Source organism: Neltuma alba, unplaced genomic scaffold (assembly GCF_004799145.2).
Source record: "Neltuma alba isolate B1F8T4 unplaced genomic scaffold, ASM479914v2 tig00005505_pilon, whole genome shotgun sequence".
NCBI classification, from domain to species: Eukaryota; Viridiplantae; Streptophyta; class Magnoliopsida; order Fabales; family Fabaceae; genus Neltuma; species Neltuma alba.
In genome coordinates, this window is record NW_021634135.1 from 158066 (window position 1) to 170631 (window position 12566).

At 33.8% G+C, this 12566-nt stretch overlaps 1 protein-coding gene and 1 long non-coding RNA gene across 2 annotated transcripts; both read right to left on the bottom strand.

Annotated features, from left to right (window-relative positions):
• Positions 1-259: 259 nt before the first annotated feature.
• On the bottom strand, positions 260-6582 carry LOC114747885 (uncharacterized). The gene is made up of 3 exons (XR_003740418.1): positions 6570-6582; positions 6494-6499; positions 260-478 (listed from the first exon to the last, which is right to left on the bottom strand). It is a non-coding gene; the product is annotated as an uncharacterized LOC114747885 (long non-coding RNA).
• On the bottom strand, positions 1262-6286 carry LOC114747883 (ubiquitin receptor RAD23b-like). Its single transcript, XM_028936228.1, has 12 exons — positions 6221-6286; positions 5427-5588; positions 4483-4521; positions 4306-4379; positions 4176-4220; positions 3097-3274; positions 2883-3017; positions 2718-2777; positions 2291-2338; positions 2086-2195; positions 1733-1811; positions 1262-1619 (listed from the first exon to the last, which is right to left on the bottom strand). Exons 1-12 carry the CDS (start codon positions 6284-6286, stop codon positions 1503-1505), a joined length of 1113 nt encoding a protein of 370 aa, XP_028792061.1. The 3' UTR covers positions 1262-1502.
• Positions 6583-12566: the final 5984 nt, after the last annotated feature.

Below are 12566 nucleotides of genomic sequence, written 5' to 3' on the forward strand. Positions count from 1 at the left end.
AAGGAGAAGATTGAGGCATATAAGAGGGATGCGCCGAGGACGTCGCCACATTAAGTGGGGGAGAATGTAACGCACCGCTCCTGTTTTGCCCAAAATACACAAAGGCTCGTTGCCCAGAACTGTCCAAAGGTGTCCAACAAAGTCTTGGGTAAGTCTGGAACTCTCTAGAAATGTGGGGAGCTTGATGGGGAAGCTTGGAAAGTTCCAGAACACTATAGATATTGTGGAGACACCTAACCCCTTGTAAATATCTAGATATTTTTGTAGAGTATTCTAGATACGCCATTGTAACCGTTAGATCAAGTAGATCTTAGCCGTCCATTGAGGAGGTGGAAAACTATAAATACCCCTCCTCCCCCATTCATTTCTCACACTCAAGAAGGTGAGAGTGTTGTAAGTACTTCGAGAGATCAATACAAAGTTCTTTCTTTGAGTCTCTTGTTCCTTCGTGTTCCTTCGTGAGTAGGCTGACTAGCAACTTAAGGCAAGAAGTTTGCTAGGCCGCACGGTTCGTTGGAATTGCGACCAAGTCCGTGACAGCATCCCGGGGGCCATAGTGTGTTAGGTAAAAGTGCTGAAATGTGGAAATTCTTTTAGAAAGATCTGTAAAAGAAAGGACTGTCTATTTCAAAGTAATGTTATGACTTGGAAAACTTATATTTACCCTTTTTATAAATTTTATAATAATAATATTTTAAAAATTCAGATTATTCAAGAAAAAGACCCCAAACCTTTATTTTGTCGGGAAAGACAAAATGCCCTTGCTATTAGAATTTTATAAACTTCGTATTAGTCATCGCAGAAGTCATTGCAAAATGTGCAGCAAAGAAAATATAATGTATGTTTTCTGATGTTAAGAGTTAAAATGGTAAAAAGCTTAAAAAGTTCAAAGCAGTAACCAAGTCCATTAAGAAACATTTGTTGTAGATTTCTAGTGGAAAGACCTTGGGATTTGATAGGGTAAAGAACTTCACAGCTTGTAATAGTCCTTCAAAGTCCACGTAATTCTAAGTCTAGATGATAGCATTTTAGAAAGAACCTGATTGACACTAACCAAGTCATCATATTTGTTGGGGTGAAATTTTAACTGCAAATGCGGCTATCCTGAGTTGTTGTATGTGATTTTCTAGAAAGATTCGTACACTAAAAGATCAAAATGACCGGAAGCTGGGCAAGTGAAAGCCCTCTAGTGGGTCTCCTTTCCCTCTATCCCAATAAAGAGCAAAAAGGTTCTTCCCCAAAAAAAAAAAAAAAGAGAGAGGGCATAAGGATTGAGCATTATGACATATGAAATAGCAGTAACAGTAATCATCTTACAGTTGGAACTTTACTACGTCATTTGTTTGAACGGCTTCCATGTAAATAATATCCTACAATCAATTGTAACAGTCCTTTTTCCCGTTTCAATGACCTGAATATACCAATCCCAACCCAAACTCTACCTTCAGAAATTCCTCCCCCTCCCCAAAAATAAAAGCCAAAACAAAAATAAAAACTATAATTCAATCCTCAAAATCTCCAGCATTCTCCAACAAATAGTTGGCCGCCAACTGCTCATCCCGGTCACATGCCAAAAATGCCTCTATAACTGAGGCTCTATCAAATCCCATGGCTTCAAGCTACAAATCATGGGTCAAAAATCAATCAGAACATGTGAAGATCAAAAGGGGGTGTTTAGGCAAATGGGAAAGTAAAAAGAACGTGTCAGACTTGATAAAATGCAGAGACATACCCGTCCAATTGCTTCCTGCTCAGCTGGTGTCACATTGATAGAATGAGGCATGTCTAGCTCAGGCTGGTCAAACAGAGCCCTAAATAGAAAGAAGGAGGATGCGTTTTTCAGATTTAACAGTTCAGAAACATACAAAATCATGAGAAGAGAATGAAGTCTTCAGTTCAATATCTATCAAGTGTCAGGATTGGATATCCAGCTAACATGTTGAAACATTACTTTCATGTCAGGTATATACGGCAAAGACTGACAGCCAACAGTTGAAAAATATATTATGGGAAATATGCTGATGGAATCAAGAGAGGGTTGTAAAGATAACGATAGCATACACCATATATGGCAACCAAACTCACCCTTCAGAACCTTCAACTGGTTCATTAATTAACTGGAGAAACTCAGCATGATGCTCTTGAATCAATCCTAACAGATTGGGATTCTGCTTTCCCAGCTCCTGAAGCACAGGCTGCAGTAGCAAGTATCTTGATCAATTCAGACTGACGAAAAGCCAAAAATCATATATATATAAATATATATATATATATATATATAAACAGATACCTGTAGGATTTGTGGATTGGAATGCACCATTGACCGCAATGCTTGAAACTGAAAAGCAGATAAAGAACCAAAAACTTAATAACTATGAAAACTAAAGCAAGTTCCATAGGAAAATCAAATTATAAGCCAAAGTTTTCCCAAGACTCACCATCTACTAAGCATATCAGCATAGAAAATATCATAATTTATCCCATAATAAACAGTATTTGACAGAAGAATGCTCCGCTAAGGCCAACTAATCATTTCCCTCCCTTAACACTTTCTTCTTCCATATTTAAAAAAAAAAGAAAGAAAGGAATCAATTAAAACACCCAACTTTGGTTATTTTTTGCTTGCCAGATCTTTATGTGTACAAGTTCCTCACATACACATGCAGAACAAAATAATTTATTGCATTAGGAAAACAATAGCTGACCAGCAAGCCCACCTGGGGATTGTTTCTAAGGAAGTCAAGAGATCCAAGTCCAGCATCAGCACCAAGTGACTCCTGGATGAGTTTCAGGTAAAAATGACGCATGAATATCAGCAACAAAATATGTAAACAACCAGGTATAATGACTTTTGATTATCTATTCTAAATTTGAAGTTTTACCTGAGGAAACATGTTTAACGGAGATGAGTTAGGTGCTCCAGAAGCAGCTCTGGCAGTAGCCTCGCCTGTTTCAGTTGTCTGACTAACTGGAAGTTGCGCAACTGGTTCAGCAACTTCTGTTGCTTCAGGAATTCCCTGCAGAGCAAAGTTGTTTCAATCCATAAGACAGCACAAAATGAGAACTTAAAAGACACAGAGAACAGCCTAGACATACAGAATACAAGTAATCTACAGCACGCTCTGGGTTATTAAAAGCTGCCCGAAGAGCACGACTAACTGTCTCTCTGTCCCAGTTGCCACCACCCATGTCCATAATTTGTTGAATAGTCTGTTCAAGATTAGTACTAGCAACTAAATTTGAAGCAGCCTCACCATAAGTATCTGTAGGTACACTGCAAAAATCACATGGAACTGGTTTTACAACATTCATTATAACAGGAAATGAAACAACAGCACTCAAATGCACAAGATTCTGAACCGAAACAGTACTGCACTAGCAAATCATAGTTTAGGAGGTGAAATAATACGCAGCATACATAACAAACACACACACGTTTGTACTAAAATGCGTAACACTAACAAGCATTCAGTCAATTTTAGACCAGCTCCTGAGTAACACGGCCTGAATAAATTTTCATTTACCAAAATGTTAATGTTTAATCAGGAAAGACTGATTTGTAAATCCAAAATCATAACAACTAAATGTATGCATGATGCACGTCCAAATGGGAGTCAACACGGAGGCAGACGACAACAAATGCTATCCTAGGCTGTACAACACAACAGCTGAAGTGGGGCAAAGTTTATAACAACATCCACTGCACATAAACACTAAACACTTAATTAGCACCACATCAACTTCACTTCAGTTGTAGAAACATCCATTCTTTAAAGTTTAGCAGCCTATGTATTACATAACAAGATTTGTTGAATAGAAACCTCAAGATCAAAGCAGTTTCAATTAAACGCATATAAGTGACCACTAATGTCCAGACTCTAGCTAAGTCATCATCGTTTGAAAACAAGCATGCAATAAAAATTAATAATACAAAAGAAACCGTTTGATGCCACTTCACATTTAATTGGGAATATCTAGGAATAACTGCTTTCATAACAAACGAATTTAAAGCTGATATTTTTTGTTTTTTGGTACACCAAATAAAAGGAAAAAGAATAAACACAAGTTCTTTTTCTGGTGTCAGAAAAATATAATATAAAAGTCAAGCCATCGTCAAAATTTGATAAACATCCCTATACATTTTCATATTCAGTTTATATAGGAAACATTCATACTTTGTTACTGTAACATCTGTGGTAGATGGTGTGTTTTTTGCAGTCCTGCAAAATCAAATTAAATGAATAAGGAAAAAATTCCAGCTAATAAATTAAATAAATAGATCAAAGAACGTCCAAATAAACTCACTGAGTTTGTACTGTTGGATTAGACACTGGAGTGGAATTTGATGCAGTTCCTGCTGTAGTTGTATTACTAGCAGGCTGTCACACATGTTCATATATAGGCAATCACTAGACAAATAGAGAGAGAAACAAAAGATAAACTAAAATGCTTAAAAAAGAATAGCATGAGCAAAGAGAAGACCTGAGTGGATGAAGCCCCAGCTGAACTGAAGGTCTTGTTCTGCAAATAGATAAGTAAAATGCCATATTAGGGTAAATTGAGTTTAAGGGAAGGAACAATTACAAAAAAAGGCCAAAGCATAGTATAAGGGAATTAATGTGAGAATAGATATGAATCTACAAATTTAAATAAACGACATAATATAAAATAGATTATCACATTTAATGCTTTCTGAACTCATCGAGAGAAAATCTTGGGAATGGTAACGCAGAAAGAGTCAAATAATTACTCATGCTGTTCACAAGCAAAAGCTCAAATACAAATAGGTATGTAGTTGACTAGATAAGAAAGAAGGGTGCACTAAATATTAAAAACCATGCATCCTCGTTATAAAAAAAATAAATAAATAAGCCCCACCTGTCACCAAAAAAAAAAAAAAAAAAGCCCCACCTAAATGATTTACAGAATCGTGAATGGGAAATGTGAACAGAGTCAGTTAACTAAAACCACCATTAATCAGTCAATTTGACTGGATCCATAGAGAGAAAGTCACTAACTTCTCATTTCAACTTATTTTTCCTCTCATCACTTTAATGTGGTGCGCTCAAACTTAAAAGTCACTGTGATATGAGTTAAGATAGGCATCTACCAACTATTGGAGAAGTCAATGCAAAATTTATGAACCAGTGAGTGGGGACTATTTGGACAAACAAACTTGATTCATCCTACTATTTACCCAAAAAGAAGCTTTATTGTGATTATGTTTAGCCATTTTAGATTTTCACCTTGCAAGGACTAGGCTACCATGATACCACAATGTTGTTGGTTCACCACAAGTTACATTCCCAGAACAAAACTGGTATAAAAAGAAAATAAACTGATCCATTGGAACCAAATGCAATGTACAAAAAGCACATAAGATAACAATATTGTCCAGCAAAAAGCTCATGAAGAAGGAAAGATACCTTACTAAGCATTACAACAATGAATCCATCTTCAGAAACATTGTTATCTGCTAGTGTAGTCTCATCTTTCAACACCTTGCCATTGTGAATCAGCAATTGCTGTCCACATGGATAATTATCTTTCCCTTGTACATCTTCAATGTTCTTCTTAACTGCCATGACCTTCGGTTGACAAAGAAGTGCAATTTCAGACAACATAGACTAAGTTTCAAACTGTCCCCTCCACAATATTCAAACTTTTGTTTAGATGAATTATAAAATATAACAATAAATTAACATTGTGATGACAAATTCAAGATGAAATAGGTAAGGGAACATGAAATTAACAGAAACTCGTGCTTCGTAATAAAGTTAAGAGACATTTCAGCGCCAACGAGGTTGCAGAATCACTCGACACATACAATATTGTTAAAACAATCCCATACAGAATAAGAAATTCATGTATATAATGCAAATGCAAGCTGAGTTAACGTAGAGACAAGTTAGAGAATAGTCTCATTCTTCAAAACAGCTACAACTTCATTCCAAGGACAATATAAATTAAAAAAAATTATTGGATATTAAGTGACCTAACCGCAAAAATGAGGCAAGGCTACTGATTTGAAATACTCAAGCTCAACAAATTCGCTTTCAGAAATCTAAAATACAAGAACTGAATCACAAAATCCAATAAACTACAGACGAGAGCTCAGTTCATTGTTCCTGTCATAGTTTTGAACGACGACGCAAACAGCAAAATTGAGACCTAAAAGAGAACACAGAAAAGGAGGCGAAGGGGCAATGAGATTACGAACAGTGTCGGAGGGCTGGGCCCCGATTTCGAAATTCCTTCCTTTCAAAGTCTTCACCTTGAGCTTCATGTCGGCGAGCTATGAGAATGACGTGGGCAACTGCAAAAATCGGACTCAACTACACTGGTTCAAAGGGAAACCCTAGAGACTGGCAGCTTCGATTGTCGCTTGCTGCTCATCTTTTTTGTTCTTTTTCTGTTTTTTTCTCGCAAAAAAATAAAAACATCTGGGCATATATAAGACTAGCATGAGTTCAAGCGCCTGAAAATCATGCACACTTTTCTTCGCCTTTTACATTTAAAATTCTCAGATTCGAACTGTGGTCCGGCGTCTGATTTCCTTGGTCCCCAACTGCTTTAAGTTGAAATTATTTGCCGTTTGTAAATAAAAATCCCACATTCTCATGCTCCCTTCAATCATAAAATTTGTTGTGGCTAGTAGAGCATCTTCTGTCTGTTTTACTTGATACTTCCGTTGAATCTAAATATAAAAATTAGATAATTAATTTGTAAAGATAAAAAAAAAATTAGTTATATTAGTTATGTATTAAAAAAGTTTACTGTGTTAGTTTGCCCAAACTATCATTTTAATTATTTGCATTAAAAATACTTCTTTGATAAAAAGTCCTATTAATGTGTGCATTAATAGAGAGTTTTAAAAAAATTATAAATTTAAAAAATAAAATAAATTTAAATATTACATTTAATTCACCAACCTAGGGCCTGTTTAGAACATCTTATAAATAGCTTTTTAATCGTAATTTATGAAATATGAGACAAATATATAAAAAAAATTTATCCTAATTTACGCGTGCTTATAAGTGATTTTCACCGCTATCCCAAACAAGTCTTTACAAATTTAGGCTACTGTGTCAAACTTGAGATTCCACTCCTCTTCTTTGAAGTCTATTCATTAACTCAAAGCTGCGAGTTGTCACATATATACACTTAGATTTTTTCTCTTTGAGCAATTTGTACTCATCAACTTGTACACACCCAACATGTATAAATTTGATCGACTCTAATTAAAATTACAACACATTCTTAAATAAGAGAAAATTAATCTTTTAGTCCTTAAAGTTTTGACTTGCTTAAAATTCAATCTCTCATCTTTTTTATTTTAAATAATGTTGTCCTTATCATCTATAACCTATATCAAGTCATCACTGAGTCATCTTACATGAAAAAAAAATACAGTCATAAATTCTTTTGTGGATTTCCAGCTCAGTTCTCTATGTGAATTTGACAAAACAATTGTAAAAAAAAAAAAAGCTTCAGATTTACCATGAACTCGGATTGGAGATGAAGTACAAATGGTGACCTCACTCTCCCTCACTCACCTCCTCTCCTCTTCTCGACAATCATCCTCAACACCATCCTATACAGACTGATGAATGTGAATGTGTTGGAGTTGCAGTTGTCCCTTGAAACTCCTCGTTTTTGTTGCTTTCAAGATGATTAGTTTGTGAGCTTGCAGTAAACTATATAGGATTGGGATGGATCTTTCTCACCATCTCAATTGGAATTAGAATTGTCAATGATGAGACACCGCCATTTTTGAATGAGTTTATGCCCTGTTTCCTTTTCTTTTTTTTCAGTTTGCTCCAAAAGTTTTCAGCCCATTTGGTAATTCTTTGTCTCAGCTAGCAAGCATCAAAGCGATGAAGAAGAGGAGAGGAGGTGAGTGAGGGAGAGCGAGGCTGCCGTCAGTCATCGCCACTTTGAGTTCATGGTAAATCTGAAGCTTTATTTTTTTTTTTCAATTTTTTTGTCAAATTTGCATGGAGAGCTGAGCTGGAAATCCACAAAAGAATTTATAACTGTATTTTTTTTTTCAGGTAGGATGGCTCAATGATGACGTGGCATGGATTATAGGTGATAAGGACAAAATTATTAACAATAAAAAAGATGATGGACTAGGTTTTAAGCGAGTTGAACTTTTTGAAATTAAATTATAATGAGTCATAATTAATGAACTAAGTTTTAAATGAGTTAAAACTTCAAGGAGTAAAGGATTAATTTTCCCTTTAAATAATTAACACCTTTGACAAATTACTTGATGACCTTTAAAATTACACATTGTTTACATATTTATCCTTGTTTGATAGCGAGTTTCAATTAAAAACACCTTATTAATTAAACTTTGAAAAGCAAAAACATGTCATAATTTTTTTTACTATGATGCTTCTAAAAAATATATGGGCAATCTTACTTAAGACTTCTTTTTTATCAGTTTTAAGTTAAAGAGATGATTATTGTCAATTGGGTGAAGCACTTCCAGTGTGTGTCCATAACACTCTCATTATTAGAGGAAATACTTATGATCAAGAATGAAATAGGACAAATAAATGAAAAGAAGACTGATTGACTAGAGGGGGAAAGGAGACTGATTGACTATTGTAAAAAGAATTTAAATGATGAAGAACTTCGTCAAAAAGTTAGATGCTTGGTAAATAAGGATGGCGAATGGGATATGGAGAAAATAGAAAGCTGTATTTTGGAAGAAGGACAGAATCTTATTCTTGCTATACCGCCCCCATGTGATTCTAATGGAAAGGATACTATTAGATGGGGATCCAGTGTCAAGGAGAAGTATATTGTGGCAGAAATGTACTGGAAGATGAAGGGAGAAGGAGGGAATAAAGAGGAAGTGTGGAATAGAATCTGGAAATGGAAAGGGCCTAGAAGAATTCAAACATTCTTATGGATTGCTGCACATGAATGCCTTCTAACTGCTGAGAGGAGAAGCAAATTTTTTGGTGGTAATAAGGAGTGTTATAAATGTAGTGGCAAAACAGAAAATATAATGCATGTGATAAGAGATTGTGAAGTAGCGGATAGAGTTTGGAATCGATTAGGTGGCTGGACTCAATTTCCAGAGTTTCTTTTGCTACAAGGGAAGGAATGGATTAAGTGGGGGCTGTGTAGGCAAGACAAGCTAAAGGTTACTGAATTTGGAGTGGCTTGCTGGCAACTATGGAACTGGAGAAATAAGGTTTTGTTTGAAACTGGATTTAAAATACCTGAATGCCCTGAAATAGTGATTGGAAAGTTTGCTAGGGAAATCTCAATGTTCTCCTCATGTATACTCTCCCAAAAGCATCAGGAGGCAGGAAGGAATATTAGATGGATACCACCTGAGGAGGGATGGTTAAAACAAACTCTGATGGTGCAGCCAAGGGTCAACCGGGTCTGGCGAGCTGTGGAGGTCTATTGAGAGCTGCTGTGATGGAAAGTGGATTACTGGATATGCTAGGAAAGTTGGCGTGTGTACAGAAGTCATGTGACGAATCTATCTAGTTCTAAATATACTTGAAATTCCTCCATTTTTAAATTCGATTTGGGCCAAGGATCGAAGATTTATTGGGTTATCAAATAATACATAGTGCGATACAGTCAAAAATAAAGGCAGAGTTTTGGGGTGTCCTCAAAGGTTGCAGCTGACAACTAAACTTGGTATACAATATTTGATTGTTGAAGGTGATTATGCTGCTGTTGTAAAAATTTTAGAAAGCATATAGTTAGCTCTGATATAGATTCTGCTTTGTTAAGCTTGTGAAAGCTGAATTGATTAAGCTAGCACAAGTTAGATCCAGCATGTATATAGAGAAGCAAACTATAGTGCTGATTGTCTAGCTAAGTTTAGTTTTAGTATTGATGGGTTGCTGAAGGTTTTTAACGAGCCTCCCCACAAAGGTTCAGTTGCTTGTACAATGACTTTGTGGGTGTTGCTTTCCCACGTTCAATTTTGATGCAATAAGATAGGCTAAATGCCTCATACTATTCACCAAAAAAAATGAAAAGAAGATAAATATATAGAAAAATGACATTCAATGTAATGTGCTTGTTAGGATTAAATCGTCTTTACCTTATTTTAAGTGTTTTTGTAATGTGAAAAGCAGGTATGTAATGAAATTTATCTTGAACTGTGAAAATATATTTTATTAAAAAATAAAAATAAAGTTGGCTATATAAAGATATTGTTCCTCTCTTCCGTTTTAAACTAAAAAAAATAATATTAAAATCACTTCCGTTCTTTCTATTAAAAAAAAAAAAGCACTTGCTTTCTCTCTTTTTATTAAAATTTCTCCCTCTCTGTCCTTCTATTAAAATCCTTTCCTGCCCTCCCCTCCCTCCATTGAACCAAACCCTGAGAAACTTACCCTATTTTCAAAAGAAAAGGACAAATTGATATGAACAATAAGAATGAAGATTAGTTACAAGCTAACGTCAATGGAACAAAAGCTGCAACTGCGCAACTGAAAAACCTACTATAAAAGAAAGAAGAACAGGTCGCTGGAAAAACGATGGGGGTGAGAAGACATGAAACAACGGGCAAAAAACATCTTATTGAACCATTTTAGACAAAGAACTCTGGTCCCGTAGTAGCTCATTGTTTCAAAATATACAAACTCATAGCTATGCCAGATTTTTTCTTTTTTTCTTTTATGTTTTTTCCCATGCGCAGGTTGAGTTCAAAGCATTAACAACAACTTTCTTGTGTTCTTATAAGTTTTAAGCATTATGTTGCTTAGTAAATATAGGAATGTTTATGAGATGGGATCAGGACAAGCCCGTCTTAGTCCCATTTTAATGAATAGGAATGCGATGAGATTTTTTTTGTTTGATGTCCCGTCTCATCCAATCTTTTTGTTTTTTTTAACCATTGAAAATTTAGGTCAATGCATTCTAGGTCTTTTTATGTAATAATATTGTTTTTTTGAACTTCTAAAGGTAACTCTATGTAGATACTAAATAACCCAATTTAACGGGAAAAAAAACACTAAAACAATGATTATGTTAAAAAACCCAAGTAAGTAAAAAAAAATAAGATGCAAAAAACGAACTTGGTAAAAAAAGTACTATAAAAAAAATTAGGAGACCCCACGAAAAGAATAGGAGTAGAGACTTAATGCAAAAAATAGTAAATAATTCTATAATAATAGTAGTAGTAGGTGAATTAAAAAATGACCTAGGTCATGTTATCTATTTTTGTCCCATGCCGTAATTTTTTTTTTGTCGTCCAAGTTGATTAGGATCGAGCGAGTTGATTGGGACGATACAAATTGAATAATTTTTAGCCTCTAATTAATATATAAGCTAGATAAAACTAATTTATAAAAACTAAAAAAATAGTTAAATCAGTTATTTATAAAAAAAATATTGATTTTTTTTAAAAACATCACCTTTATTCATTTGTATTAGTATTATATTTGATGAAAAATTTTTAATAACATGTGTAATCAACAAAATAAATTTAAAAATGTTATAAATTGAAATCAAAGCATTAACGTGACTAAATTAAACTTCTAACTAGTTATAATTACGAGAGAAAAGAGTATAATAATAATGTTAGGCCCCTTTTTATTTATACGAAAGTCAAGAAGCTCAAGATGAGTCCCTGACTTGTGAATGGTCTTTGCTTTGAAAAAGATTGGATAGGGACGTGGTCAAGTTCGGCTTTTTAATATTACATTGGTCTGTAAAATAATAAAAAAATTAGTTAAATTAGTTACTTATAAAAAACGTGTATTGATTAAGGATATTTTTAAAACATATTATAAATTTAGAAAACAAAATAGATTGAAATTTTATATTTAGGATCGCAAACTAACTCTTATATTTTAAAATAAAAGTTAGTTAGAAATTTAATTTAATTTTAAATATAAGACCTGAATCTTTTTTGTTCCAAATTCATAATCCATTTTTCAAAGTATTTCTATTAATTATTTTTTTAAGAAATTTTCATTCAAAAACAGTCATAATTAAAAGAGGTATTTTAGGAAAATCAACTCATATTTATTATAAATAACTAATTTAACTGATTTTTTTTAATCTTTTTTAAATTAGTTAAGTAGTTTTTATATAAGAATCATGGTAAATATATATGTGTGTAGAGTTGATCGGTGGCTTTAGTGAATTTTATGAATTTACTAATAATGATTCTATTTGGTAAATGATTAATTAAATTATATTCCTCCGATCCTTAATATAGGACCCAATTGTGAGTTAGTTTAGTTCCAAATATAAGATCCTTCTCATATTTTCAATTTTCTAAATTACTCCTATGATAACTCCCTCAACTATAATCAAGTAGAAGAGGAAGATAAGATATTAAGAAAGATGATTATGGTATTTTAGGAAAAACATGTCACATTTCTTACAATTAACTAACTTACCTAGCTTTTTTATTTAATCAAATTAGTTAAATGGGTCTTATATTAAGGATTGAAGGAGTAATTATACAACGGTAGTCACAATTAAATCAAGTGAATGATACTCAATATGTTTAAGCATCATTGAGTGAAGAATTTCTTTTTAATCTCATTTCAAGTCTTATAGAAAAATAA

Coding starts and splice junctions, on each gene's coding strand:
- LOC114747883 (XM_028936228.1), bottom strand. CDS start 6,286: ATGAAGCTCAAGGTGAAGACTTTGAAAGGAAGGAATTTCGAAATCGGG. Junction 4,522..5,426: donor TTGTTGTAATGCTTAGTAAG/GTATCTTTCCTT, acceptor ATCTATTTGCAG/AACAAGACCTTCAGTTCAGC. Junction 4,221..4,305: donor AATCCAACAGTACAAACTCA/GTGAGTTTATTT, acceptor TTGATTTTGCAG/GACTGCAAAAAACACACCAT.